Source organism: Ursus americanus, chromosome 32, assembly GCF_024610735.1.
Source record: "Ursus americanus isolate L20-20 chromosome 32, mUrsAme1.1.p, whole genome shotgun sequence".
NCBI lineage: Eukaryota > Metazoa > Chordata > Mammalia > Carnivora > Ursidae > Ursus > Ursus americanus.
In genome coordinates, this window is record NC_142158.1 from 34,561,426 (window position 1) to 34,588,103 (window position 26,678).

General features: G+C 37.5%; 1 protein-coding gene across 4 annotated transcripts in view; it reads right to left on the reverse strand.

The window, feature by feature from the left end:
- KIF6 (kinesin family member 6) overlaps nt 1–26,678 on the reverse strand; it is a 417,257-nt gene that overhangs the window by 327,912 nt on the left and 62,667 nt on the right. For all 4 annotated transcript variants that reach the window (XM_087858216.1, XM_045786292.2, XM_045786295.2 and 1 more), the window contains 2 exons: nt 10,464–10,611; nt 5,675–5,784 (listed from right to left, as the gene is read on the reverse strand). In XM_087858216.1, coding sequence (XP_087714342.1) covers nt 5,675–5,784; nt 10,464–10,611 — 258 coding nt within the window. The remainder of the gene's footprint in view (nt 1–5,674; nt 5,785–10,463; nt 10,612–26,678) is intronic.

The following is a 26,678-nucleotide window of genomic DNA, read 5'->3' on the forward strand; positions in this document are numbered from 1 at the left end:
AAGGTTGTTAAATATGATATAGCCCAATAGCCACATTTTATAGACAAGGAGAAACCCAGAAAAGTGAAAAAAAATGTATCTAAGATTGCACACCTGGGACTAAAACCCAAATTTCCTGACTTGTAATCAAGTGCTCTTGACTCTGTATCACACTGCCTCTCTTAGAGTTCAGTGACTTTTCTCACTCCTTTTCATAGTCAGGCTGAGCCTCGTTATGTCAATTGGACTCTGATTCATAGAGCTCATCCTGTTTTCCCTTTCATGCTCATCTTCAAAAAGTCTACTTCACAGTTTCAATTTGACAGATAATTCTTTAAAATATTAAGAACTTACTTTGGCCTACGCAGCAGAGAGACTACCAACTCAAGTAAGGCAAGCTTCCTACCTGTGAGGAATTAATTGGAAACATCAAGTAGGGTATCTCAGACACCAAAGTTATATATGGGAAACTCATTACCACCACGCAATCAAGTTTTCTAACAGAGATCATCTTTTTAGTCAATGCCTCCTTAATTCTCTGAGCCCCACAGTAAAATCTTGAGGCTATTTTTGCTACTCTGGCATGAAAGTGACAGTATGTGGTTTTCAATCCCTGCTGCACCATTAACAGATCAGTTCTGAAACCCTGGGTAAGTCATACCTCTCTGGGCTTCCTCTCCTCAATCAGTAAAATGCAGAGAACAAACTTGCTACAACTCACCTTCTTTTCAAATCCAATCAAATCGAAGGTGAGAGGCATAATCGATGTATTTTATTTCTATCTATCTAGGTAGCTAGCTAGCTATCATCTATTTTTTTTGCATATTTCTCAAACCTCTGTCTCCGCCTCCATGTTTGTCAGAGCCAAGCCCTTCATTTCTGAATTATTGCTAAGCAGGCTTCAAGCTCTTCAGTGCAGATGTGACTTGTTAAAAGCAATTTTAAGCAAGATTTAGCCTAGAGGTCCACAATTTAGACTGGAGGCTAGAAAACTAATTTAAAATCCTATTAGAATAAAGATCAATCTCACAGTAAAAGCTCATCGTCATTCAAGTCCCTCAAAAACAGGCTTCTGTTAGCCTTTCTGATTTTATTTCATATGATTCCTCAACACATGGCCTTTCTGACCCCATCTTCATGTTCTTTTCTTTAATTTAAATTCAATTAATCAGCATATAGTGTATTATTAGTTTCATGGGTAGAACTTAGTGATTCATCAGTTGCATGTAACACCCAGTGCTCATTACATCAGGTGCTCTCCTTAATGCCCATCACCCAGTTACCCCATACCCCCACCCATCTCCCCTCCAGCAACCTGTTTGTTTCCTAGAGTTAAGAGTCTCTTACGGTTTCTCTCCCTCTCTGATTTCATCTTATTTTATTTTTCCCTCCCTTCCTCTATGATCCTCTGTTTTGTTTCTTAAATTCCACAATTGAATGAAATCACATGATAATTGTCTTTCTCTGACTGACTTATTTCGTTTAGCATAATACCCTCTAAGTCCATCTTCATGTTTTTAATGTTGCTGTTCCTAACCTTCCTCTGTGGAATGTCTTACCTTTCTATAGACTTAATTCCAATAGTTTCCTTAAGACCAATTTCTTCCATGGAGTCAGATCTTTCCTTTCTCGTCTTATATTATTTAATTAACATAAATATTTAGAGTACCAACAATAATCCACTTTCCTAACTCCCTCTAATGAATATAGTTGGCATAAAAGAGGTGGTATGTGAGGACTCCCAGTCAAGATTAAAAGGAAGAATATATATAAAGGTGACATAAAGAACGCAACTTATTTTCTTTAGTATTTCCTCTTACATCCTTTGCAAATTAAAGCAAGCAACTGGTTGTTGGTCTTTGTGATAGAGAATTAATACACGTTTTTAAATTGCTTTAGAATATTTAATAAGATTTTTTATCCTGCCACATTACTGAATTGTTCTATGAGTTCTAGTAATTTGGGGGTGGAGACTTTTGGGTTTTCCATATAAAGTATCATGTCATCTGCGAAGAGAGAGAGTTTGACTTCTTCTTTGCCAATTTAAATACCTTTTATTCCTCTTTCTTGTCTGATTGCTGTTGCAAGGACTTCTAGTACTATGTTGAACAATAATGGTGAGATCAATCTTATTTATTCTTATTTATTCTTTCAAAGAACCAGCTTCTAGTTTTGTTGATCTGCTCTACTGTGCTCCTGGTTTCTAATCCATTGATCTCTGCTCTAATCTTGATCAACAACAATTCTAATCTTAATCTTCTCGTGCGTGGGTTTGGCATGCTCTTCTGTGCCAGCTCCAGCTTCTTAAGGTGAGAATATAAAAACTGTGTTTTAGATTTTTCTATTCCCTTGAGTAAGGCTTGATGGCTATGTATTTTCCCCTTAGGACCACCATTGTAGTGTCCCAGAGGTTTTGGACTGATGTGTTTTCGTTCTCACTGGTTTCCACAAATTGCTTAAGCTCATCTTTAATTCCCTGGTTTACCCAATCATTCTTAAGCAGGATGGTTCTTAGTTTCCAAGTGTTTGAGTTTCTTCCAAATTTTTCCTTGTGATTGAATTCCAGTTTCAAAGCATTGTGGTCTGAGAATATGCAGGGAATAATCTCAGTCTTTTGGTGTCAGTTGAGACCTGTTTTGTGACCCAGTATATGGTCTACTCTGGAGAAAGTTCCATGTGCATTTGAAAAGAATGAGTATTCCGTTGTTCTGGGGTGTAGTGTTCTGTATATATCTATGAGGTCCATCTGGTCCAGTATGTCATTCAAAGCTCTTGTTTCTTTGTTGATTTTCTGCTGAGATGATCTGTCTGGTTTTGTTATTAGGGAAATTCTGAATTCATAGGATGAGTTAAGAAGTATTCCCTCCAACAAGGATGCCCACTCTCGCCATTATTGTTCAACATAGTACTAGAAGTCCTAGCAACAGCAATCAGACAAGAAAGAGGAATAAAAGGTATTCAAATTGGCAAAGAAGAAGTCAAACTCTCTCTCTTCGCAGATGACATGATACTTTATATGGAAAACCCAAAAGTCTCCACCCCCAAATTACTAGAACTCATAGAACAATTCAGTAATGTGGCAGGATACAAAATCGATGCTCAGAAATCAGTTGCATTTCTATATGCGAACAATGAGACTGAAGAAAGAGAAATTAGGAAATTGATTCCATTTACAATAGCACCAAAAATCATACAATAACTCAGAATTAACTTAAGCAGAGAGATAAAGGATCTATATTCTAGAAATTACAGAACACTGATGAAAGACATTGAAGAAGATGCAAAAAGATGGGAAAACATTCCATGCTCATGGATCGGAAGAATAAACATAGTTAAAATGTCTATACTACCCAGAGCAATCTACACTTTCAATGCCATCCCAATCAAAATACCAATGACATTTTTCAAAGACCTGGAACAAACAGCCCTTAAATTTGTGTGAACCAGAAAAGGCCCTGAATCAACAAGGAATTGTTGAAAAGGAAAAACAAAGCTGGGGGCATCACAATGCCGGATTTCGAGCTGTACTACAAAGACAGCATGGTACTGGCACAAAAACAGACACATAGACCAATGGAACAGAATAGAGAACCCAGAAATGGACCCTCGGCTCTTTGGGCAACTAATCTTTTACAAAGCAGGAAAAAACACCCAATGGAAAAAAAACAGTCTCTTCAATAAATGGTGCTGGGAAAACTGGACAGCTATATGCAAAAGAATGAAACTTGACCACTCTCTCACACCATACACAAAGATAAATTCTAAATGGATAAAAGACCTTGATGTGAGACAGGAATCTATCAAAATCCTAGAGAAGAACATAGGCAGCAACCTCTTTGACATCGGCCACAGCAAATCCTTTCATGACACATCTCCAAAGGCAAGAGAAACAAACAAACAAAAAATAAACTTGTGGGACTTCATCAAGATAAAAAGTTTCTACCTAGCAAAGGAAACAGTCATCAAAACAAAGAGGCAACCCAAGGAATGGGACATGATATTTGCAAATGACACTACAGATAAAAGGCTGGTATCCAAGATCTAGAAAGAACTTCTCAAACTCAATACACGAGAAACAAATAATGAAATAAAAAAATGGGCAGAAGATATGAACTAACACTTTTCCAATGAAGACATACAAATGGCTAACAGACACATGAAAAAATGTTCAAAATCATTAGCCATTAGGGAAATTCAAATCAAAACCACATTGAGATACCACCTTACGCCAGTTAGAATGGCAAAAATTGACAAGGCAGGAAACAACAATTGCTGGAGAGGATGTGGAGAAAGGGGATCCCTCCTACATTGTTGGTGGGAATGCAAGTCGGTACAGCCACTTTGGAAAAGTGTGGAGGTCCCTTAAAAAGTTAAAAATTGAGCTACCCTATGATCCACCCATTGCACTACTGGGTATTTACCCCAAAGATACAGACGTAGTGAAGAGAAGGGCCATATGCACCCCAATGTTCATAGCAGCATTGTCCACAATAGCTAAATTGTGGAAGGAGCTGAGATGCCCTACAAGAGACGAATGGATAAAGAAGATGTGGTCCATATATACAATGGAATATTACTCAGCCATCAGAAAGAACGATTACCCAACATTGGCAGCAACATGGATGGGTCTGGAGGAGATTATGCTAAGTGAAATAAGTCAAGCAGAGAAAGCCAATTATCATATGGTTTCACTCATTTAGGGAACATAAGGAATAGCAGGGAGATCACTAGGAGAAGGAAGGGAAGAATGAAGGAGGGGTAAACAGAAGGGGGAATGAACCACGAGAGACTATGGACTCTGGGAAACAAACTGAGGACTTCAGAGGGGAGGGTGGTGAGGAAATGGGATAGTCCGGTGATGGGTATTAAGGAGGGCACGTATTGCATGGAGCACTGGGTGTTATACGCAAACAATGAATCATGGAACACTACATCAAGAACCAGGGATGTACTGTATGGTGACTAACATAACATAATAAAAAATTTTTTAAAAAAAGAATATTTAATAAGAAAATTAAAGTGTATTTTCTTGGCTCAACCAACTTCTGATATATGAAGATGTCTGGACAAAAGGATATGAATTATTACCATTAATACGTAATTTAGGCAGATATTCAAACAAGCAGTGAGTAATGTTTTACAAATGCTGGCCGGGTAACTTACTCAGTAGGTAAGCTCTGAAGAATATTTGTATTTCAGTCATGATGCAATCAGTGCCAATCTGACCAAATGATTGTCAATGTCAATCTTAATAACAGTAGAGAAGCAATGAGGAAAACAAAGTTTTATTTTCTCTCTTTCAGATTTTCTTATTGCTGCCTGATCCCTAATTTATCCCCTCTTCAGAGAGAAGCCACAATTAGAGGAATAAATGGTTTGATTCGACAAGATAAAGCAGTACTGGCATATCCCACCAGCCCTCTCAGCACCCACTCTGAGTACATTCAGTGCACTCTCTTGCACCAACTCCAAAGGAGATTTTCCCAAGAAATGGGTTTCAAGCAATTTTAGTTCCCATCACTACTGTCTAGTTTGTCATAACTGAAAAAAATATCCATTATATTACAAAAAGATGCTGTTATCCAGTATTTGTTAATTATGATTGAGACCAGAAACATACAAAGTTTCAAAGGAAACAATTGAAGGGAACATCTGAAAGTGATTTTCCCCCCTTCTTTGTTGTTATGCTACTCACGGCAAGTCTTCCAAACTGGAGGCTTCATGTCTTGGATCCAGCAGATCATAGCCACATTCATTGTAGATTTCCAAATAGGAAATTTGCGTTGTATGTATTGTGCTGCCGTCCTGATTGGAAAAGGGGAAGACATTGTTTAATGGCTATAAATAACGATTCAGCTCAGAGGAGGATGAACACATTTATCACTACAGTTCCTCACAGCTTTCTGTCCTTTACTCTCCTCACTTTGTATGGTTTCCATTTTCAGTTCGTGACACTTTCAAGTTGCCAGTTACCATATGCATGAAGTGGTTTGTTGTTTTTTTTTTTAATGGCCAACACCCATGATTACAAGGAACTTCAGTCTGTTGTTTTTTTATTGGTTCCACGTTATACATGAAGAGTCAATATATACTTAAAATGAGCCAACTTGGTTGCAGAACTGTATAACACACCATTTTTTACTTTCCAGACCCCAAAAAAGGTTACTATGAAAAAATAAACTTACACTCTGTGACTAGCCTATTCATAAAAGAAAACAGAATCGTGACTTCAGTTTAAAAACTTCAGTAGCAAAAGTTTCCAACTTCAATCATAATTCTCTTTTTTTAACTTTTCCAATATTCAAAATTTCTGATGACATAAATAGGTAACAGACTATAATAGATAATGGAAAATGAATCCCGGGGACAGAAATACTTCAATCAGGTAACAGTAAGAGTGGACATTCGTAGGTCACTGCCTGTGTCTCGTCTGTTGGGTTAATTTTCCTAGCCCACATGGCAAATCAGGGGTATTGAGCTATTGGTTTGAGAGAGGTGTTTTCTGTGGGTCATTGCTGAAGTACAGTGACACAGGCATCAATGTAATTAGGATAAAAGTTAAGGCGACAGGTCCTATCTCAGTTCTGCCAGCAGACAAAAAGGACACGCTCTCTCTGAGATGGAAAAAAATGAAATTTTTACAGGTCTCAAGAAAATTCCAGGCTCAGTTTTCAAAACCAAATATCAATTAATAGCACCTTCTTCTTGCTTCTCCCAAAATACAAATTCTTCCATTTTGTCAATTACAGTCCTACTTCTCAAAAGGGAAGAATATAGTTGTGTCTTATGGCACGAAGGTCAGCAGAATGTCAGAGTGGGTACTCACAAAGCGAATTTGCTCAGGATGACCTTCCTGTTGATTCTCACCCATAGCCCAGACAATCCATTTGACAGATACTATTCAAAGGGAGAGAGGACCAAGTCACAGAGATGGGGGAGAGAACAGGGGCCTGCAAATCCAGAGCTGGAATCCTAGTCCTACTTGCTATGAGCCCCTGTGATGTCCGGCTTCAGTTTCCACACCCATTAGTGAGGAAGTTGAATAATGAATTCCTATGTGTTCTTCAGATTAAAATTAATATGATTCTCTGGTCCTAATGTGGCTCAAACTACTCAAAGAAAAACACCAACATTTCATAAAAACAAAACAACACCTGAAAAATTAAGGCAACTCTCAGGCAGCACATGACTAGAGCAAAACACTCAAGATAGAGCTGAAATTCCATGTTCCGGTGGTTTGGGAAGGTGACAGCATGGACTGAGTCTCTACTAAGCAAATTTCTCCCAAGCAAATGCTGGAAATCCTCCTGATATGGGCGACTCTGGCTGCTTATCCTAACACATGGCCTGTCGATCAGACTAGTATCCTAGTATAGTAAAGGCATTATTTCAGCATCATTCTGTGGGTTATAACTTGGCTTAGCACAGGTATCAGAGACCATAAATACCAGGCAGACTTTGCACATTGCCTTTAGTCTAATCCAGTTTTCCCTAAAATGTCCCATGAAGTAACTTGTGGAAAAAGTGTTCCATGATCAACATATATGCTGTTCCTCTCTAGAAGATTCTCAGAGCAGGTCAAAGGCCACAGGGGATCATTTACCAACTTCCTGAGATCCTATTCAAAAGCAATGTATTTCTAAAACTTACCTGAACATATCTGAAATATCCCATCTATTATAGTTTGAGATTTTAGCAGACAGCTCTGGGCTCATCTTAGCATTAGAATAAGCTGGGTTTGAACACTTGATCTGGCATTTATAACTGAGTGATCCTGCATTATCTGCAGCTATTTAATTGCGGAATTGGGGAGAATAACCCTTATCTTGCAGAACTGCTGTGACAGAGAAATAAGGTTCTGTACTTAAAATCCCGCCAAGAACGTGTGGCCCTGTAATCATCCCCAATAAATCCTTACTGCTGCTACTGTTATTATTATTGCTATTGTTATTGTTTTTATTATTTCTAATGGCCTCCAAATGGAGAATTCAGTACATGAATATAAATGAGAAGGCAAAGAAAGGCAAAAACAACAGCCAACTTGTATGTTCATCTGCAGCGGAGAAACTCTCTTTCTTCCAGAAAGTGGAAGGAATCATTGTAAGTCAGGAAAATGGCAAGTCTACTCCCCTGAGATGATGAGGATAATGCCTTTGGCTCCTTCAGCTTCTGCACTTTCTGGACTTTTATTGGAATACACACTTAAAAGTCACTGAGCAATGTGGCAAGCTACCTTTCCTTATTACCCCTTTTTAGTGTTTAGGATTGCCAGACTGTAATATAACACACATGTTTCCTGCAGACAGCCTTTTCTCCTGCCCCAAAACAAGTCTGAACCTCACAATACTCAAAAGTAATGAGCAGTGATTTCTAAAATAAATGGAATCAATTGTCTTTTTTAAAAATCACTACAAATGTGCTCCTATCTCACTCAAAGACATTTTAGAAGCCAGTATGCAATTGCTCTTAGTTTATCTTGAAATAAATATTTTGCATAAGTCAGATATTTCCTTTAAGAATTCTAGAGAGCTCCATGTAGCCCTCTAAAGCAATTGACTGGGGGCATCTGAGTACCTGTCTGCATTTTTCAGCTACACAATGTGGACAAACTTAATGATGAACCTCAAGTTACCTCTGACTAATTTTGCAGCAGTTCAGTGTGATTGTAATGAATGTGTTGTGCCCCATCAGGGAAATCTGTCCTTCTACAAAGAGCTGTCCTGGCTATAAATTGGTCCAAGGGGCTCTCTCCAGTCCAGAAAGTGATTTAGGGTCATTCAAAATGAAATCAGGTTTAGAATAATGTCAACGACCAAACAGATATACAACAATGGACCCAAAATATGGTAGGTATTCGGGAGACATTTTGACTTCTACTGTATTTTGGTACCCATAGACAAAATTTTAGAAGGGACAAGTATATTTTCTGTTAGGAAGGGATTTGTTTAACCTGTTTAACTTAATCAGGGAGGTTGGTTTCATTTGTTCTAAGTTTCAAAGGCTTCTTTGAAATTAATCGGGATCATTTGGCCGTGTGTGTGTGTGTGCATGAATATAGATATTAGTGGCTGCAGTAATGGAGCTCATTTCTTGAGCATGTACTACATGCCAGGAACTGGACAATATCTTTACATACAGTCTGTCCAGCCCTCACATCAAGTCCACAAGGCTGAGATGTTAAGTAACCGCCTCAAGGCCACATGCTGTAAGTAGTATACTTCCTCAGAACCAGGTTGGCCTCACCAACTTCAATGATCTTTCCAAGACAACATGCTTCCACATTGGGCCACAGTAGCTAAAACTATTAGAAATTATATTCCCAGTTTGTGAAATCTGGGAACAAAACAAAACAGCTAATGTCAGAAATAAATGAGTAAATGAAAAGACAGGATCTGAATCCAACATATACACTATACTCAACCTTTTCTCTTTCCATTTTCTGGCATGCAGAGTTGGCATGTTTGAGCTAGTGAGAGATGAGCTGAACTAATGGGTAATTGATACTTTATGGATGGAAATTAGAATTATGCAGATCTCAGCAATTTCTTCTCATCTTTGCAACTCGAAATACAAAAAGGATACAGTCAAGAAATTTTGGAATAACTGTTACACTGACCTAGTTAGGATATTTGTTATACAGAATTAATACAACCAAGTAAGTGTAGGAACTAGTAGGGCCAATGGAGACCCTCTACTACAGTTCACTCCCTACATTCACAGAGGGGAGAATGGAAACCCAGAGAAGTTATGGGACTCATTACTGTTTAAATACAACCAACAAAATAAAGCCAGTTGGAGAAATAGAGGCAGTGTATGTGGTGGTAAACAGCACAGTTTGGCATCACACAGACCTGGGATGGACCTCCAAGTCAGCTACTTATAAGACCCAGAGAAAGATATTGAGACTCAATTTTCCCAACTATGAAATTGGGGTAAGGATACTTACCTTGTTGGTTGTATTGTATGTTGTTTTAAATACTAATAAAACAATAGGCACTTAGAGACACACAATAAATGATGCATATAATACAGAGAATTTCTCTTCATAATAATATTAATTACAATAGGATTTTTACTCTGGTGAACTCTTTTGGGCTTCTATTACAATTGTGAAAAAGGTACAATCACATCCTCTTATTCAGTGTTTAGCAGCCGAAATAAAGATGTCTTGGCAAAAGGACATCCAGTTTCTTAATGAGAAATATAAGATGTGAGCTGGTAAAATGTGTTATCTGTTCTTTTAACCTCCATGGATGTATCAGAAGGAACTCCCTTTGAGCCTTTGCTGAAACAGCATTCCTTTAATGAAAAGCACCTTAATTTCTACTTCTTTAGCAAAATCCTAAACTTTCCTTAAATTGAGTTATTACACAATAATACTTCCTCATTTAGATATAATATAATAAAATGTCACAATAAATTTTTTACCCACCATAAATTTCTGCTGAATATATCAAATAGAAAATGAACTTAAAGTTCCATACCTTTTGTAATTGCTCAAAAATGTACGACAGTGTCCTTGGGATAATGCCTCGGTCACTGTAGCGTTCTGCCCCACCAGTGATGGTGAATGTCTTCCCACTGCCCGTTTGCCCATAGGCAAAGATGGTACCATTGTAACCTGCCAAGACACTACATAAAGAAATGGCACATTTTAATATCAAAATGGCTAATTGCACAAGTATTAAATGGCTTGTAGTCTAATAGCAACCTTATTCAACACTATTGAAAAGACATTTATAGAATTAAAAAAACAAAATACTTAAGATGACCAGACTCCATTTGAGTTACAGGTAACTTTCTTAGAGAAAAGGATATGGTGTGCTGATACTCATGGATTAAAAAAAAAGTAAATTATTTTAGCTAGATACTCACATATATAGATACTTATTTTATATTTACAGAAAAGCTACAAAGATAGTACAGAGTTAACACATACCCTGCACCTAGTTTCCCCTACTGTTGATAACATTAGTATTGTGCATTTGTCACAACTAAAGAACCAATACTGATGTATTATACATTTTATTAAAGTGTCCTTGGTTTTTATATACTGTCTTTTAATTTTTTTCCAGCTTTACTGAGATATAATTAACACATAACAAATGTAACTTTAAGGTTTACAAATGTGATGATGTGATACATAAATATACTATGAAATGAGTTCCACAATAAGGTTAGTTAACACACCCATCACCTCACATAATTATCATTTTTGTAGGTGGTGATAACAGTTAAGATCGATACTCTTTAACAACTTTCAAATATTTAATATATAGTCACTGTGCTGTACATTCGATCTGTACAATATATTCATCTAATAACTGGAAGTTTTTACCCTTTGATCAACATCTCCACATTTCCCCCACCCACCGGCCCCTGGCAACCACCATTCTTTTCTTGATATCTATGCGTTCAGTTTTTTAGATTCCACATGTAAATGAGAACATATAAAATTTGTCTTTCTCTTACTTCACTTAGCATAATGCTCTCAAGAGCCAACTACATTGAAAAATGGCAGAATTTTCTTCTTTTTATGGCTGATTAATATCCCATTGTGTATGTGTATACACACACACACACACACACACACACACCCCACATCATTTTTATCCATTCATCCATCAATAGACATTTAGGTTTTTCCATGCCTTGGCTATTGGGAATAATGCTGCAATGAACATGGGGATGCAAATACCTCTGTAAGATTTCTTTTCCTGTGATATACAGGCAGAAGTGGCATTGCTGGATCATATGGCAGTTCTATTTCTAATTTTTAAAGGAAACTCCATACTGTTTTCCATAGTAGCTGCACCAATTTGCATCTCCACCAACAGTGCACAAGAATTCCCTTTTCTTTACATTCTTGACAGCATTTGCTGTCTCTTGACAGTTTGATAACAGCCATCCTAACAGGTACGAGGACATATCTCGTTTTTGGTTTGCATTTCCCAGATGATTAGAAACATTGAACACCCTTTTACGTATCTGTTGGCTATTTGTATTTTTTCTTTGGAGAACTTTCTATTCAAGTCTTCTGCCCATTTCTTAACTGGATTTGTGCTTAACATGTGATCTATCCAGGAGGATATTTCATGTGTGCTTGAGTAGAACCTGTATTCTGTTGATATTGGGTAAAATGTTCCATATATGTCTGGTAGGTCCACTGGGCTTAAGGTATAGTACACATCCAATGTTTCCTTATCAATATTCTTTTTTTTTTTAAGATTTATCTATTTATTTTTTGAGAGAGAAAAAGGGGGGGCAGAGGGAGAGGGAGAGAGAGGATCTCAAGCAGACTCCCTGCTGAGCACAGAGCCCAGTGTGGGGCTTGATCCCAGGACCCTGAAATCATGACCTGAGCCAAAATCAAGAGCTGGATGCTTAACCAACTAAGCCACCCAGGCACCACTTCTTATTGATTTTCTATCTGGATGATCTATCCATTGTTGAAAATGGGGTGTCAGATTCCACTACTATAATTGTATTATTGTCTATTTCTCCCTTCAGATCTGTTAGCATTTGCTTAATATGTTTAGGTGTTCTGATATAGGATGCATATATATTGTTATATCCTTATGATGAACTGACTCTTTTATCACTATAAAACGGCCTTCTTTGTCTCAGTTTTTTTTTTCCTAAGAGTCTATTTATCTGAGGGGGGGAACATAAGCAGGGTGGGGGGAAGGAGAGAAAAGGAAGAGGGACAAGCAGACTCCATGCTGAGTGCAAAGCCTGACAGGGGGCTCGATCTCAGGACCCCGAGATCATGACTTGAGCAGAAATCAAGAGTTGGACACTTAACAAACTGAGCCACCCAGGCACCCCAGTCTCATCAGTTTTGGCTTAGAGTCTGTTTTGTCTGATGTGAGTATAACTACTTTTGCTTTCTTTTGGTTTCCATTTGCATGGAGTATCTTTTTCTATCCCTTCACCTTCAGTCTATGTATATCCTTAAAGCTGAAGTGAGTCTTTTGTAGATAGCATATAGTTGGGTCTGGTTTTTATTAATCCATTAGCCACTCTGTGCTTTTTGATTGGAGCATTTAATCCATTTACATTAAGAGTAAATAAGGCAAAGTATGGGCTTACTAATACCAACTTATTCATTGTTTTCTTGTTTCGTATTTCCTTTGTTCCCTCTTCATCTTCTACTGTCTTTCTTTGTGAAATGATTTTCCCTGTGGTATGCTTTGATTCCCTTTTTTTATCTTTTGTGTATCTACTACTGGTTTTTACCATTCATCCTATTTTTAATGTTTTTGATGTCACAATTAACTTCTTTTTATACTGTGTCTTCATTATCAAATTATCGTAGCTACAGTTGTTTTTAATACTTTTGTCCTTTAACCTTATACTAGATTAAGTAATTAACACATCACTATATTGTAGTATTAAAGTATCATGAATTTGTTTATACTTGCCTTTACCAGGATGCTTTATATTTTCATATGTATTCATGTTTCAGCATTTCTTACAAGGTATAGGTTTAGTGGTGATGAACTCCTTCACCTTTGTTTGTTTGGAAAAACCTTTATTTCTCCTTAATTTATGAAAGACAACTATGCTGGATAAAGTATCCTTAGCAGTTTCTTTCTTTGAGAAATTTGAATATATTGCCCCACTCTCTCAGGGCCTCTCTCTGCTGAGAAGTCTGCTGATAGCCTTATGAGGGGTCCCTTATTGTGTGGGTATTTTTTTCTCTTGCTGCTTTTAAAATTATCTCTGTCTTTGATTTTAGATAGTTTTATTTTAATGTGTCTTGCAAAAGATCATTTTGGTTTGAAACTATAGGGTCACCTATTAGCTGTATGAACATGGATGTCCAAATCTCTCCCCAGGTTGGAGAATTCCAAGCCATTATTTCTTTAAATATTCTTTCTGCCCCTTTCTCCCTCTCTTTTCCTGAGACTTTAAATAATGTGAGATTGTTTCCTTTAATGGTATCTCATAATTCACAAAGATTTTCTTCAATCTTTCTCTCTTCTTTTTGCTTTTCTGCCCAGATTATAACAAATGATATGTTTTCCAGTTAGCTAATTTTTATTCTGCTTGATTATCTGCTATTGAAGCTTTCTATTGAATTGTCAATTTGATGACTGTGTTTTTTAACTCTAGGATTTGCTCGGGTTTTTTTATGGTTTCTATTCCTTTGTTGAACTTCTCATTTTGTTAATGTATTATTTTCCTAATTTCATTTTGTTGTCTTTGTTTTCATGTAATTCAATGAATTTAAGAGTATTATTCTGAATTCTTTGTCAGATAATTCCTAGATCTCCATTTATTTAGGGTCGGTCACTGGAGCTTTATTAATTTCCTTTGGTGATTTCATGCCTGTGTGGGTGGACCTGGGTACTGGGTCCACAGTGACTGACCAGGCACTAGGGATCACTGGGATGGGCCCAGTGTCTGGATCCACAGGGACCAGTCTAGTGCTGAGACAGGCTGGGAGCCTGGTTTCACAGAAGCCAGCCAGGAGGCTGGGGCCACAGGGGCAACCTGGCATTAGGAACAGCCTAGAGTCTTGGGCCATGGGAGTCAGCTTACAACACAGGGCCTCAGGGGCCAGGTTGGGTCTGCAGTGACCAGTGTGGTGCTGTGCAGGCCAGGAGCCTGGATCTGTGGAGCCAGCTTTAAAGCTCAGGCTGCAGGGGTTGGCCTGGCATTGGGGAAGGCTTGCAGTGTGGATCTGGTGGGAACCCACCAACATACTGGAGTTATAGGAGCCACCCAAGGCCATGCCAGCTGGCCGAACAGGGATGGGCTGGGATCCTGGATTTCCTAGAGTCTGCTGGAAGTCTGGTATCATGGGAGCTGCCCGGGGCTACGGGAGCCATCTGGCCCCAGGGTAAGTCAGGAGCCTGGTTTTATGGGAGCCTGCTGGTAGCCTACTGCTGCAGGATCTGCTTGGGGCTACAGAAGCAGGCAAGTGGTAGGCTGGGGCCAGGGGACTGGATTCTCAGTAGCTTGCCAAGAGCCTGGTGCCATGAAGTCACCTGGGGCCATGGGAGCTGCCTGGAGCCACTGGAGCCAGCTGATGATGGGATGGGCCAGCACTGGTTTCTGCAGTAAAGTCAGGTGCTCACCTCAGTCTCCTCCCATGGGGACGGTGTCTCTCTCAGTGCTAGGATGTCCAGGCTTCAGGGAGGGGTGATAGGGTAATGTCAATCTATCTTTTCTACCCTCCTCAATGTGTCTTTTCTTTTTTTCTGTGCCCTACCCCAATGCTGTAATTCCTCACCCAGAATCCTCAGCTTTTGTGAAGGTATTTTCATGCTTGGTAGTTATTCAAATTGATGTTCTTGGGGTACAGGGGCTAGAAATTCCTATATTACCATTTTGCTGAAATTACTCTCTAATTAAATATTTTCTTCATCTTCAGTATACTTTAGTATATGTCGAAGGTAAAAGTTCTGAGGAAACCATACCTATAATTTGGCTAACTATAAACCTGACACCTGGCACTTCATGGAGCAAATACTCACATGTAGTCACCTCCTAGAACACCAGGTACAGAATGCAGAATGTTTACCACCATGTACCTTGTAATGTAATTCCCTAATTTAACATTCAGCACCAACTATAAATCCTCTAAGAATTCCCCTCCTCAGTTTTCTTGGAATGATTTTTTGGTAAGGTAGTAATCCAGACATGCTCTTCAGTTGTACAGAGCAGCCTTTGATTTGATGATTATAAGAACTCTGGGCTTTTTAGACTTCAAGTTATACTACAAAGATGTAGTAACCAAAGCTGTATGGTACTGGCACAAAATAGATACATAGATCAGTGGAACAAACTAGAAAACTCAGAAATAAACCCACACTTATATGATCAATTAACCTACAATGGGGGGGGAAGAATATACAATGGGGAAAAGACAGTCTCTTCAACAAATGGTGCTGGGAAAATTGGACAGCAATATGCAAAAGAATGAAACTGGACCACTTTCTTATGTCATACACAAAAATAAACTCAAAATGGATCAAGTACCTAAATGTGAGACCTGAAACCATAAAAATCCTAGAAAAGAACACAAGCAACAATTTCTCCAACATTGGCCATAGCAACATTTTTCTAGATATATCTCCTGAGGCAAGGGAAATAAAAGCAAAAATAAACTATTGGGACTACATCAAAATAAAAAGCATCTGCACAGTGAAGGAAACAATCACCAAAACTAAAAGGCAACCTATGGAATGAGAGAAGATGTTTGCAAATTACATATTCAATAAAAGTTTAGTATCCAAAATATATAAAGAACTGATATGCCTCAACACCCAAAAACCAAATAATCTGATTTAAAAATGGGCAGAAGACATGAACAGACATTTCTCCAAAGAAGACATACAGTTGGCCAACAGACACATGAAAAGATGCTCAAGATCACTCATCATCAGGGAAATGGAAAGCAAAACTACCACGAGGTATCACTTCACACCCGTCAGAATGGCTAAACTCAACAATACAAGAAACAACAGGTATTAGCAAGGATGTGGAGAAAGGGGAACCCTCACGCACTGTTAGTGGGAATGCAAACTGGTGCAGCCACTGTGGAAAACAGTATGGAGATTCCTCAAAAAGTTAAAAATAGAACTACCCTATGATCCAGTAATCACACTACTGGGTATTTACCCCAAAAATACAAAAACACGAATTCAAAGGGATACATGCACACCTATGTTTATAGCAGCATTATTAACAATGATCAAATTATGGAAGCAGCCTAAGTGCCCCAAATTAGACGAATGGATAAAGAAGATGTGGTGTATACATACAATGGAATATTATTCAGCCATAAGAAGAATGAAATCTTGCCATTTGCAACAGTAGGGATGGAACCAGAGAGTATAATGCTGAGCAAAATAAGTCAGTCAGAGAAAGACAGATACCATATGATTTCATTCATATGTAGAATTTAAGAAACAAAACAAATGAGCAAAGAAAAAAAGAAGAAGAAGAAAGACAAACCGAGAAACAGACTCTTAACTATAGAGAATAAACTGATGGTTACCAAAGGCGGGGGGATAGGGAAAATAGGTGATGGGGATTAAAAAGCATACCTATCATGATGAAAAAATAAAATTTTAAAAAGAACACTCTCTTCTCTCTTTTCCTCTCCTTCACTTCTCTCCCTTCCCATTCCCTTCTCTCTCTCTCTCTCTCTCTCTCTCTCTTTTTCCTCTCTCTGTCTCCTCACCATATGGGCTTTCCTAATATTCCTTGCATGATTCAGACTTTCACAAGTGGATCTTTCCTCTACACCGTACAGAATAGCAAACTATTATAGCATTATGTTCTTTTTTTCTTACAAGTACCTCCTTCATCTCTGAGATGTTTTCATCCAAACAATTATGAAGATGTCACCTAATGGTGCCTTCATTGTGAATGGATGTTTGATAGATGGCTCCTCTGAGAATCACCCCTCACCATTTACACTGGGATTCCTGTTATAACACTTCTGCTAAGATAATGACCACAGTTCTATGTTTTGCAATGCTTTCATGCTTGTATCTTAAGTGATTTATGATCATCATGCCCCTTCAAAACACATATGTTTTGCTTAGAGATTATTGTAAAGTAATCAGTTAAGTCCCGGGCACCTTATACAACTATTAGACTAAGAATAAAATCCATAGCAACAATTCAGTGCATCTTTTGCTATGTAGGTAGAAGGTGTTATTGGTGCTTACAAAATTAAAGGACTTAGCACATTAAGTAAACAAAAAGAGCTTACTACCGTGTGGTTCAACTTTCCATTTCTGAGAGGCTTAATAATTTTTCTCCATGTGTCTTCACATGGAATTGGAACTGTAATGATTAATTTAGCTGGATGATTACAGACTCTTTCTGCTCAATAGCATTTGTCACCAATGACATAGCTATGTACCATTAGCAATTATCATCTGAATATATGATACCTCTTAACCATAAATGCTCTAGGTAAATGAAGTTGATAACTTTAAGAATCAAACCGAACATTTTTTTAAAATTTTTGATAGAAAATTTTCTAAAATATATTAGGCTTTCCCTCTCTTGAAAAGCAAAAAATGTACAGATTAGCATTTTCATTTTGACTTAGCTACAGCCTAAGAAAAGTGAGTACTGTAGCACGCTACATTGGCATCTGCTGATTATTATGTTTATTTTTTATACTTAAACCTTTTTCATTGCCAGCTGTCCTAGTATACTCTCTTCTAAAGTGTACTTCCTCTCCCCCCATCTGCTGTGGAAAACTAGATGGCAAAGCTTCACAGAAAGCTATATAAAATAGAAAGGATGTAGGTTCCACCAATACATACTCTATGGTTATTTATTACATTGATACAATAAAAAATTAAATGAAAAATGTAAATGGGCAACATTTATCTCGAATTCCTTTCTGTAGAGCATTCTTAACCCAATCTTGTGCCTCCTCCCCATTGAACACTGGACAATTTCATATGCTTGTAGTCTCATCCATCCTAAGAGAAGGTACTAGTTAAAAATAAAGAGAAGTGGTGGAGTAAGGACCTCTGAAAATCCACTCCTCCACAAGAATAATGAGAACAGTGGCAAAAATTATCCAAATCAACTTTTTCAGAATCCTGGAAGTTATCCAAAGGCTCACAACAATCCAAGGAGTGTTTACTCAAGTAAAATGGCTGAATCTCAGTAGGAACAGTGAGCTTTGTGACATTTTAACTTGACCATTCCCACGCCCCCTCCCCCGCTCCATGATAGCTTTGAAAAATAACAGACTTGCAACCACAGAACTGTGAAAAACATAAGTACAGCAACCACTGGAGGGGATAGTACAGGTTTGGAGCTCTCCAAAAAGTCCAAAGAATTATACTTCTCTGACCTGTCTTGCAGCTTTTTGGAAAAGCCCCACTTATAGCACTTGTCTTTGTTTGACCTGACTCAGTTTATTCAGTGAAAAAAAGTCATATTCCCATGGTGTTTGTTGAAAATAAATCAGTGGCAAGTGTTCAACATCACAGTTGCCCTAGGCTGCAATACCAGTGAGGCAAACAAGAGGGTGAACAAAATCTTAAAATAAAAGTCTGTGAAATACCACGTCTATAAGGGGCTTTGAAAAGCCATGACATATTTTTGGGACTCTAGAAGACCACAAACATGTAAGGGGCTGTGTGCATGCCCAGGAGGGACCAGAGAAGGTCCTGTATCTTACCTCTGACTGACCTTGAGGCCCTGAACAAGCATGAAGTGAGAGCTAAGACAAAACTATAAACTTCCAAGATTATAAACTTCCAGTACTAAACAGGTACCCCAACACATACAGAGAGCACCTTATCAAAGACTTAGAGTGACAGATTCAAAGCATTTATTTTAAATCTCTGTCCAATCACTAATTGACCACTAAGTTTACTGAACAGAGATTTCAGGGGCTGCATACAACAAACAATATAGGCTTTATAGAACTAGGCCACAGAATTTACTGAACAACCAAGCAGCTGCAGCAACAATAACAATAACAAACCTTGGGGAGGGTTGGATTCTGATTTCCAGAACTGTCATATCATATTACCTAAAATGCCCAGTTTTCAACAAAAAAGATATGAGATGCAGAGACAGCAAAGTATTTTCTGTGCACAGGAAATAAAATGTTTAATAGAAACAGCTCTTGAGGGGCTAAGAGTTAAGCGTCTGCCTTCAACCCAGGGCGTGATCCCAGGTCCCTGGGATCGAGCCCCGCATCAGGCTCCCTGCTCCCCTGGGAGCCTGCTTCTTCCTCTCCCACTCCCCCTGCTTGTGTTCCCTCTCTCGCTGGCTCTCTCTCTCTCTCTGTCAAATAAATAAATAAAATCTTAAGAGAAAGAAAGAAAGAAAGAAAGAAAGAAAGAAAGAAAGAAAGAAAGAAGAAAGAAAAAAGAAACAGCTCTTGAGGGAGCCCAGATTTTGACTTCTAGATAAAGATTTTAAGTTAGTTATTATAAATAAGCTCGAAGAACAAAAATAAAGCATGTTTAAAGGATTAAATGTAAGTATGAAAATGATGTTTCACAGAAAAGAGAATATGAAGAAAAAGATAAAAATTATAAAAAGAATAAAACAAATTCTGGAGTTGAAAAGTATGATAATTGAAATAAAAAATTCACTACAACAGCAAATTTGAGTTGGTAGAAGGTGGTAAATTTCAAGATAGGTCAATTGAGATTATTCAGCCTGCACAAAAAAAATTATAAAGAATGAAGAAAAATGAACAGAAAAATCAGAGATCAACATTTGCATAAAGTCCCAGATGGTGAGGGGAGAAAATGTTTAAAAAAATAATGACCAAAAACTTTCCCACTTTGATGAAAAACATTAACCTACATATCCAAGAAGCTTATCCAAACCTAAGCACATCTTAATTGAACTGTCAAAAGACAAAGAAAATCCTGAAAATAGCAAGACAGAAGTGACTAATCACACACAAGGAATCCTTTTTAAGATTAACAATGGATTTATCATCAGTAATCAGGGAGGCCAGAAGGTAATCGAATAACATATTCAAAATGCTGAAAGACTAGTTGGGATATCTTCCTTTGCAAAAATTAACAAGTCTCCCAAAATTTATATTTTAATTTGGTTTTCAGGTTATGTATTGTTACTGCATAGAACTATAATAGATTTTTCTATATTGCTATTGAACCCTGAAACTTTGCTGAACTTGTTTACTACTTCCTATCCTCGAAGAGTGGATTACCTGGGATTTCTATCAAAATCATATCATCTGCAAATAAACATACTTTTACATCTTCCTTTCTAGTCTAGATGGCTTTTATTTATTTTTCTTGCCTAAATGCACTAAATTCTCTCAGCTTCTGTTTATCTGGGAATATCAATTTATCCTTCAATTTTGAAGAATGACTTTTGCAGATACAGAATTCTCTATTTGCAGATGGCATGATCTTGTACAGACACAGAAATTTCAAGGAATCTACCATAGAACTCCTAAAAGCAACAAGCAAGTTCAGCAAGGGTGTAGGGTACAAGACTTCATGAAAAATGGCATCCCCCATCTGATCTATAGGTTTGTGCAAACTCCATCAAAATTCAAACTGGTTTCTTTGTAAAAATCGACCAACTTCTTCTGAAATTTATATAGAAATTCAAGGGTTCAAGAATAGCCAAAACATCTTGAAAAAGAACAAACGTAGAGGCCTTTCATTTCTTTCTTTTTAATTTAAAAATTTTTTTTTCAAGTAATCTCTACACCCAATGAGGGGCTCGAATTCACAACCCTGAGATCAAGAATCACACACTCTACCAGCTGAGTCAGCCAGGCACCCCTTAATTCAAAATCTATTATAATAACAGTAATCAAAATAGTGGGATACTGGCATAAGGATAAACACATGTATAAATGGAATAGAATTGTGAATCCAGAAATAGACCCTTATGTTTACAATCAATTGATTTTTGACAAGAGTGCCAAGAGCACTCAATGGAGGAAAGAATAGTATTTTAAAAAAATGATGCTTGGACAACTGGATATTCACATGCAAAGGAACGAAGCAGAACTTCTCATACCACGTACAAAACTTAATTCAAAATAGATCACAGACCTAATATAAGAGAATGAAGGGGGGGTAAACAGAAGGGGGAATGAACCATGAGAGACTGTGGACTCTGGGAAACAAACTGAGGGCTTCAGAGGGGAGGGGGGTGGGGGTTTGGGATAGGCTGGTGATGGGTATTAAGGAGGGCACATATTTCATGGTGCACTGGGTGTTATATGCAAGTAATGAAGCATGGAACATTGCATCAAGAACTGGGGATATACTGTATGGTGACTAATATAACAAAATAAATATTATTTTTAAAAAAAGAGCTAAAAGTAAAAAAACAAAAACAAACAAAAAAAAACCTCTTGGACGAAAACACAGGAGTAAATCTTCATGACTTTGGATTAGGCAATGGTTTCTTAGATATGACATCAAAAGCACAGCAGCCAAAGAAAAAAGATAAACTGGATTTCATAAAAAATAAAAACTTTTGTGTATCAAAGGACACCATTAAGAAAGTGAAAAGATAACCCACTGAGTGGAAGAAAATATTGGAAAAATCATATATCTGATAAGATACTTATAATAATCCATAACCCACAAAATACAAGGAATCCTTACAACTTAAATAATAAAAAGACAGATAACTCAATTAAAAAGCGAAAGTAGAAATAAACTATTGGGACTATACCAAAATGTAAAGCTTTTGCACAGCAAAGAAAACCCATCAACAAAACAAAAAACATTCTCTAGTGAATAAGAGAGGATATTTGCAAATGATATATATGATAAGGGGTTAATATCTAAAACATATAAGGAACTTGTACAACTCAACACCAAACAATCTGATTCAAAAATGGGTAGAAGATCTGAATAGACATATTCCCAAAGACAGATGACTGACACATGAAAAGATGTTCAACATCACTAATGATCAAGGAAACGTAAATCAAAACCACAACGAGCTATCGCCTCACACCTGTCAGAATGGCTAGTATAAAAAAGACAAGAAATAGCAAGTGTTGGCAAGGATATGGAGAAAAGGAACTCTCATGCACTGTTGGTGAGAATGTAAATTGGTGTAAGCACTGTGGAAAACTGTACGTAGGTTCCTCCAAAAATTAAAAATAGAAATACATATGATCCACTAACTCTACTACGGAGTATTTACCCAAAAACAAATAAGCAAACAAACAAAAAACAAAAACACTAATTCAAAAAGACATATGTACCCCTATGTTCATTAGGGCATTATTCACAATAGCCAAGATCTGGAAGCAAACCAAATGCCCATTGATATACGAGGGAGAAAGAAGATATGTATATACATATATATAAAATATACACACACACACACACTCACAGTGGACTATTACTCAGACATAAAAAAGAATGAGATCTTGTCATTTACAATCTGGATGGACCTAGAGGGTAATTCGCTAAGTGAAATAAGTCAGACAGAGAAAGACAAATACCATATGATTTCACTTATCAGTGGAATCTAAAAATAAAACAAAGGAACAAACAAAAAAACAAATAGACTCTTAAATACAGAGAACAAACTCATGGTTTCTAGAGGAGAGGTGGTGTGGGATGGGCAAAAGAGATGAGGGGATTAAGAGGTACAAACTCCCAGTCATAAAATAAATCAGCCACAGAGATGAAAAGTACATCATAGGAAACATAGTCAATAATATTGTAATAATATTGTATGGGGACAGATGGTGGCTACACTCATGGCGACACTGAGTAATGTATGGAATTGTCAAATCAATATGTTGTATACCCAAAACTAATATAACTTTGTATGTCAATTATACATCAATGATAAAATTTTAAATAAATAAGAATACATCAGAGATTTTGAGAGAAAAAAAATGTAGGCAAAGGATGTGAATGGACATTTCTCTAAAGAAGATAGACGAATGGCCAATAGCACGTGAAAAGATGCTCAACATCCATTAGTCACTTGGGAAATGTAAACCAAAACCACAATGGGATACTCATTTCATTCTCACTCTAGGAGCACTAAGAAGAGAAAAGAAAAGAAAAAAAGAAAAGAAAAGAAGAAAAGAGAAAGAAAAGAGAAAAGAAAAAAAAGACAAATTGCAACTCACTAAAGAAATGGAAAAACTGGAAACCTTATACATTGTTGGTAGGAATGTAAATGCTGTAACTGCTTTAAAAAGTTTTGCAGTTCCTCAAAATGGAAACACAGAGTTACCATAAATAAGACCCAGCATTCCTGGGTATATGCCCAGTGGAATGGAAAACATGTCCACACAAAAATTTGTAATGAATGCTCATAGTAGCATTATTTATTATGGCCAAGAAGTGAAAACAACCCAGATGTCCATCAACTGATGAGTGGATAAACAAAATGGGTCATATTCATACCACGGGATACTATTTGGCAGTGAAGAAGAATAAACCACTGATACATGCTACAATATCTGATCAATCTTCACAACATGGTAAGTGAAAGAAGCCACTAACGAAAGGTCATATGCTATATGATTCCACCTACATGAAATGTCTAGTATCCAAATCCATAGAAACAGAAAATCAATTAGTGGTTGCTAGAGGCTGGGATAAGGGGAAAGGATGAATGACTGCTGATGGGTATGGTACGGGGCTTCTTTTATGAAATTGTCTCTAAATTTAGATTACAGTCAATGATAGTTGCTCATTTGTACTGAAAGCTACTAAACGGTACATTTTAAAGTGAATTTTCTGATATGTGAAAAATATCTCAACATGTTATAACAATAACATAATAAAGAATCTATTCTACATTGGTACTAATTAGTACTAATTAGCTGTTGTGTTTCAACAGCTTAGCAGTAGCATTTTTAAAAGACAGAATAGTAAATAAAAAAAGGATGAAAAGCTAATGGTAAGTTTCAGCAGTGAACAATGGGATGGACATTTTTGGTGAGAAATATTTCTCAACTTCCTAAAATCAACAATGCAGGCGACTGCCTAATACATCCCAGCTAGAGACAGTTCTGATACGTAAATAAATCAATGTTTTATAAACCAGCGCTTGGTGATCAGAGGAAATCTCCAGAGTAGAAACCCTCTCCTTCCTTTTGCAAAATGCATTTTCCCCGGAAATTTAAATTACAAAGCTGAGATATTTTGTCATTTCTTACTTTTAATATTTGCATGACTAAAACAAAAATAAAGCTTCTACCCTCTTGGAAATTATAAACTGAAGTATTACTCCACACACATCACATGTACATGTCAGAAAAAATACAAACCATTTAAGTTTAGTTTTTCACTCTTATTACTTTTTATTTAACTACACCCCAAGTAGAAGAAAGCTGTCTCGAAGTATATGCAATAAAGTGAAAGTTCATTTTGTTTACCCAAATGCAAAGGCTTTAAGAATCTCCTTATACGATATCTAAATCAAAGTAACCAACAAAAAATTATTATTGCAACGATAATTTAGTTCACTGAGCCAAACAAATGATACTGTAGTCCCTCAAATCTGAAGACACAGCAATACAACATACAACAAAGTAATGGGATCATGGATTTTATAATTGGTATCATCAGGGGTCTTTTAACTATGTTTTGTCCAACAGAAGATTCCCTTCTAGGGTATTTCTGAAAACCGGGTATCTGAGCTATGCTTAAACAGCTGTTAGATTCAGGAGCAGGACAGAATCAGAGAATCCAGGTGGATTCATTTTTGAGGGGAGAAAGAGAGGTGAGGTGGTACTTTAAAAGATTGTGCAGTTTAGCCTTAGAAATATGCAGAGTCTCAGAAAAAAATACATACTTTTATTTATTTATTTTGAGAGAGAGAGAGAGAGAGAGAGAGAGAGAGAGAGCAGGAGGAAGGGCAGAGGGGGAGGGAGAGAGAAAACCTCAAGCAGACTCCCTGCTGAGTGCTGAGCCTGACCTGCCGCTAGATCTCAGGGCCCTGAGATCATGACCTGAGCTGAAACCAAGAGTCAGAGGCTTAACTGACTGAGTCCCCCAGGCGCGCCTACATACTTAAATTTTTAAAAAACTGTTTATCAGAACTAAACCAATTTCTTCATTCAGAAAATACAAATAAATCAAACAATATGAAGAACAGAATTTTTTAAGCTAAGAGAAATTACGCTATATTTAGGTTCAACTTGACTAAAAATTTTTGCTCAAGGTTAACAAGACTAATCTGGAATAGAGTTATCAAAATTAAGGCCTCTATTTTAAATATAATAACCCTATTGCTCCATCTTGCATCTCACACTGTTCTCAAAGCCCCCGTAGCGGAAATGTACATATTTTTATTTGTTTTTGATTCTCAGGACAGTTCATTGCTCTCCATTGCCGCCCAATTCCTAGAATAAAATCCCTCTTGAGCAGGCTCAGCAGCTCTTTGGTGTGGCCCATTGTCTTTCATGGAGGAAATGGGAAGGGGACTCTTAATTATTTCACTTTCAGAATATTTCTCAGTGCATAACTCAGTAGCCTGAATTTTTAAGAGGAATTCAAACCAAAAACAATAGCAACTCATAATTAACACAATTAGCACAACTCAATTTTACCATATATAAAAATAATCTTCCCATCTGTTAAGCCAAATGAGCGCGCAACTTGTAAAATTTCCAGCAAGATTTGGTCATGGGGCATTCCTTTGGTTATAAGGAGGACGGAGAAAAGAAATTGGGGAACTACCCTTCTAGGGACTTAGAGGGAGCAGCTGACTGGGAGAGCTCTAACCTTCCGCCCAGCAAGCTTTCTTAGTCCCTTTTCTTCTCCTAACAGCCCTGCCCCCAGTCTATTCTTTGAGCTTGTGAGGAGCAGGTGGGGGGGGGGGCACAGGGGCACAGGACCCAGGCCTGGGCAGTCAAGCTACCTCATTCCACTGTGGATCCCTCCCCAATCCCACCCCCATCTGAACAGCTACTATTCCAAAATCATGTGCCTCAAGCAGAGCAGATAAGAGTCCCTCCTGTATGGATTTTGAGAGGAACAAAAGCTCTTTTTCTGCTGGGGTCTTTAAAGCGTGGCTGCCAGAGGCCACGTCTCCTGCCCTTCTGTACAAAGAAGCAGGGCCAAGCAAAGGTCAGATGGGTGGAGAAGAAATCTGGGCTGTATCAGGTACTTAGTTTAAGTAGCAACAGCCCCGATTTTCATAGCACTCCCTTCAATTTACTGAGCTAATCCAGTTATGTGAGCCAAGAAATCCTTTCTTTCCTTTGA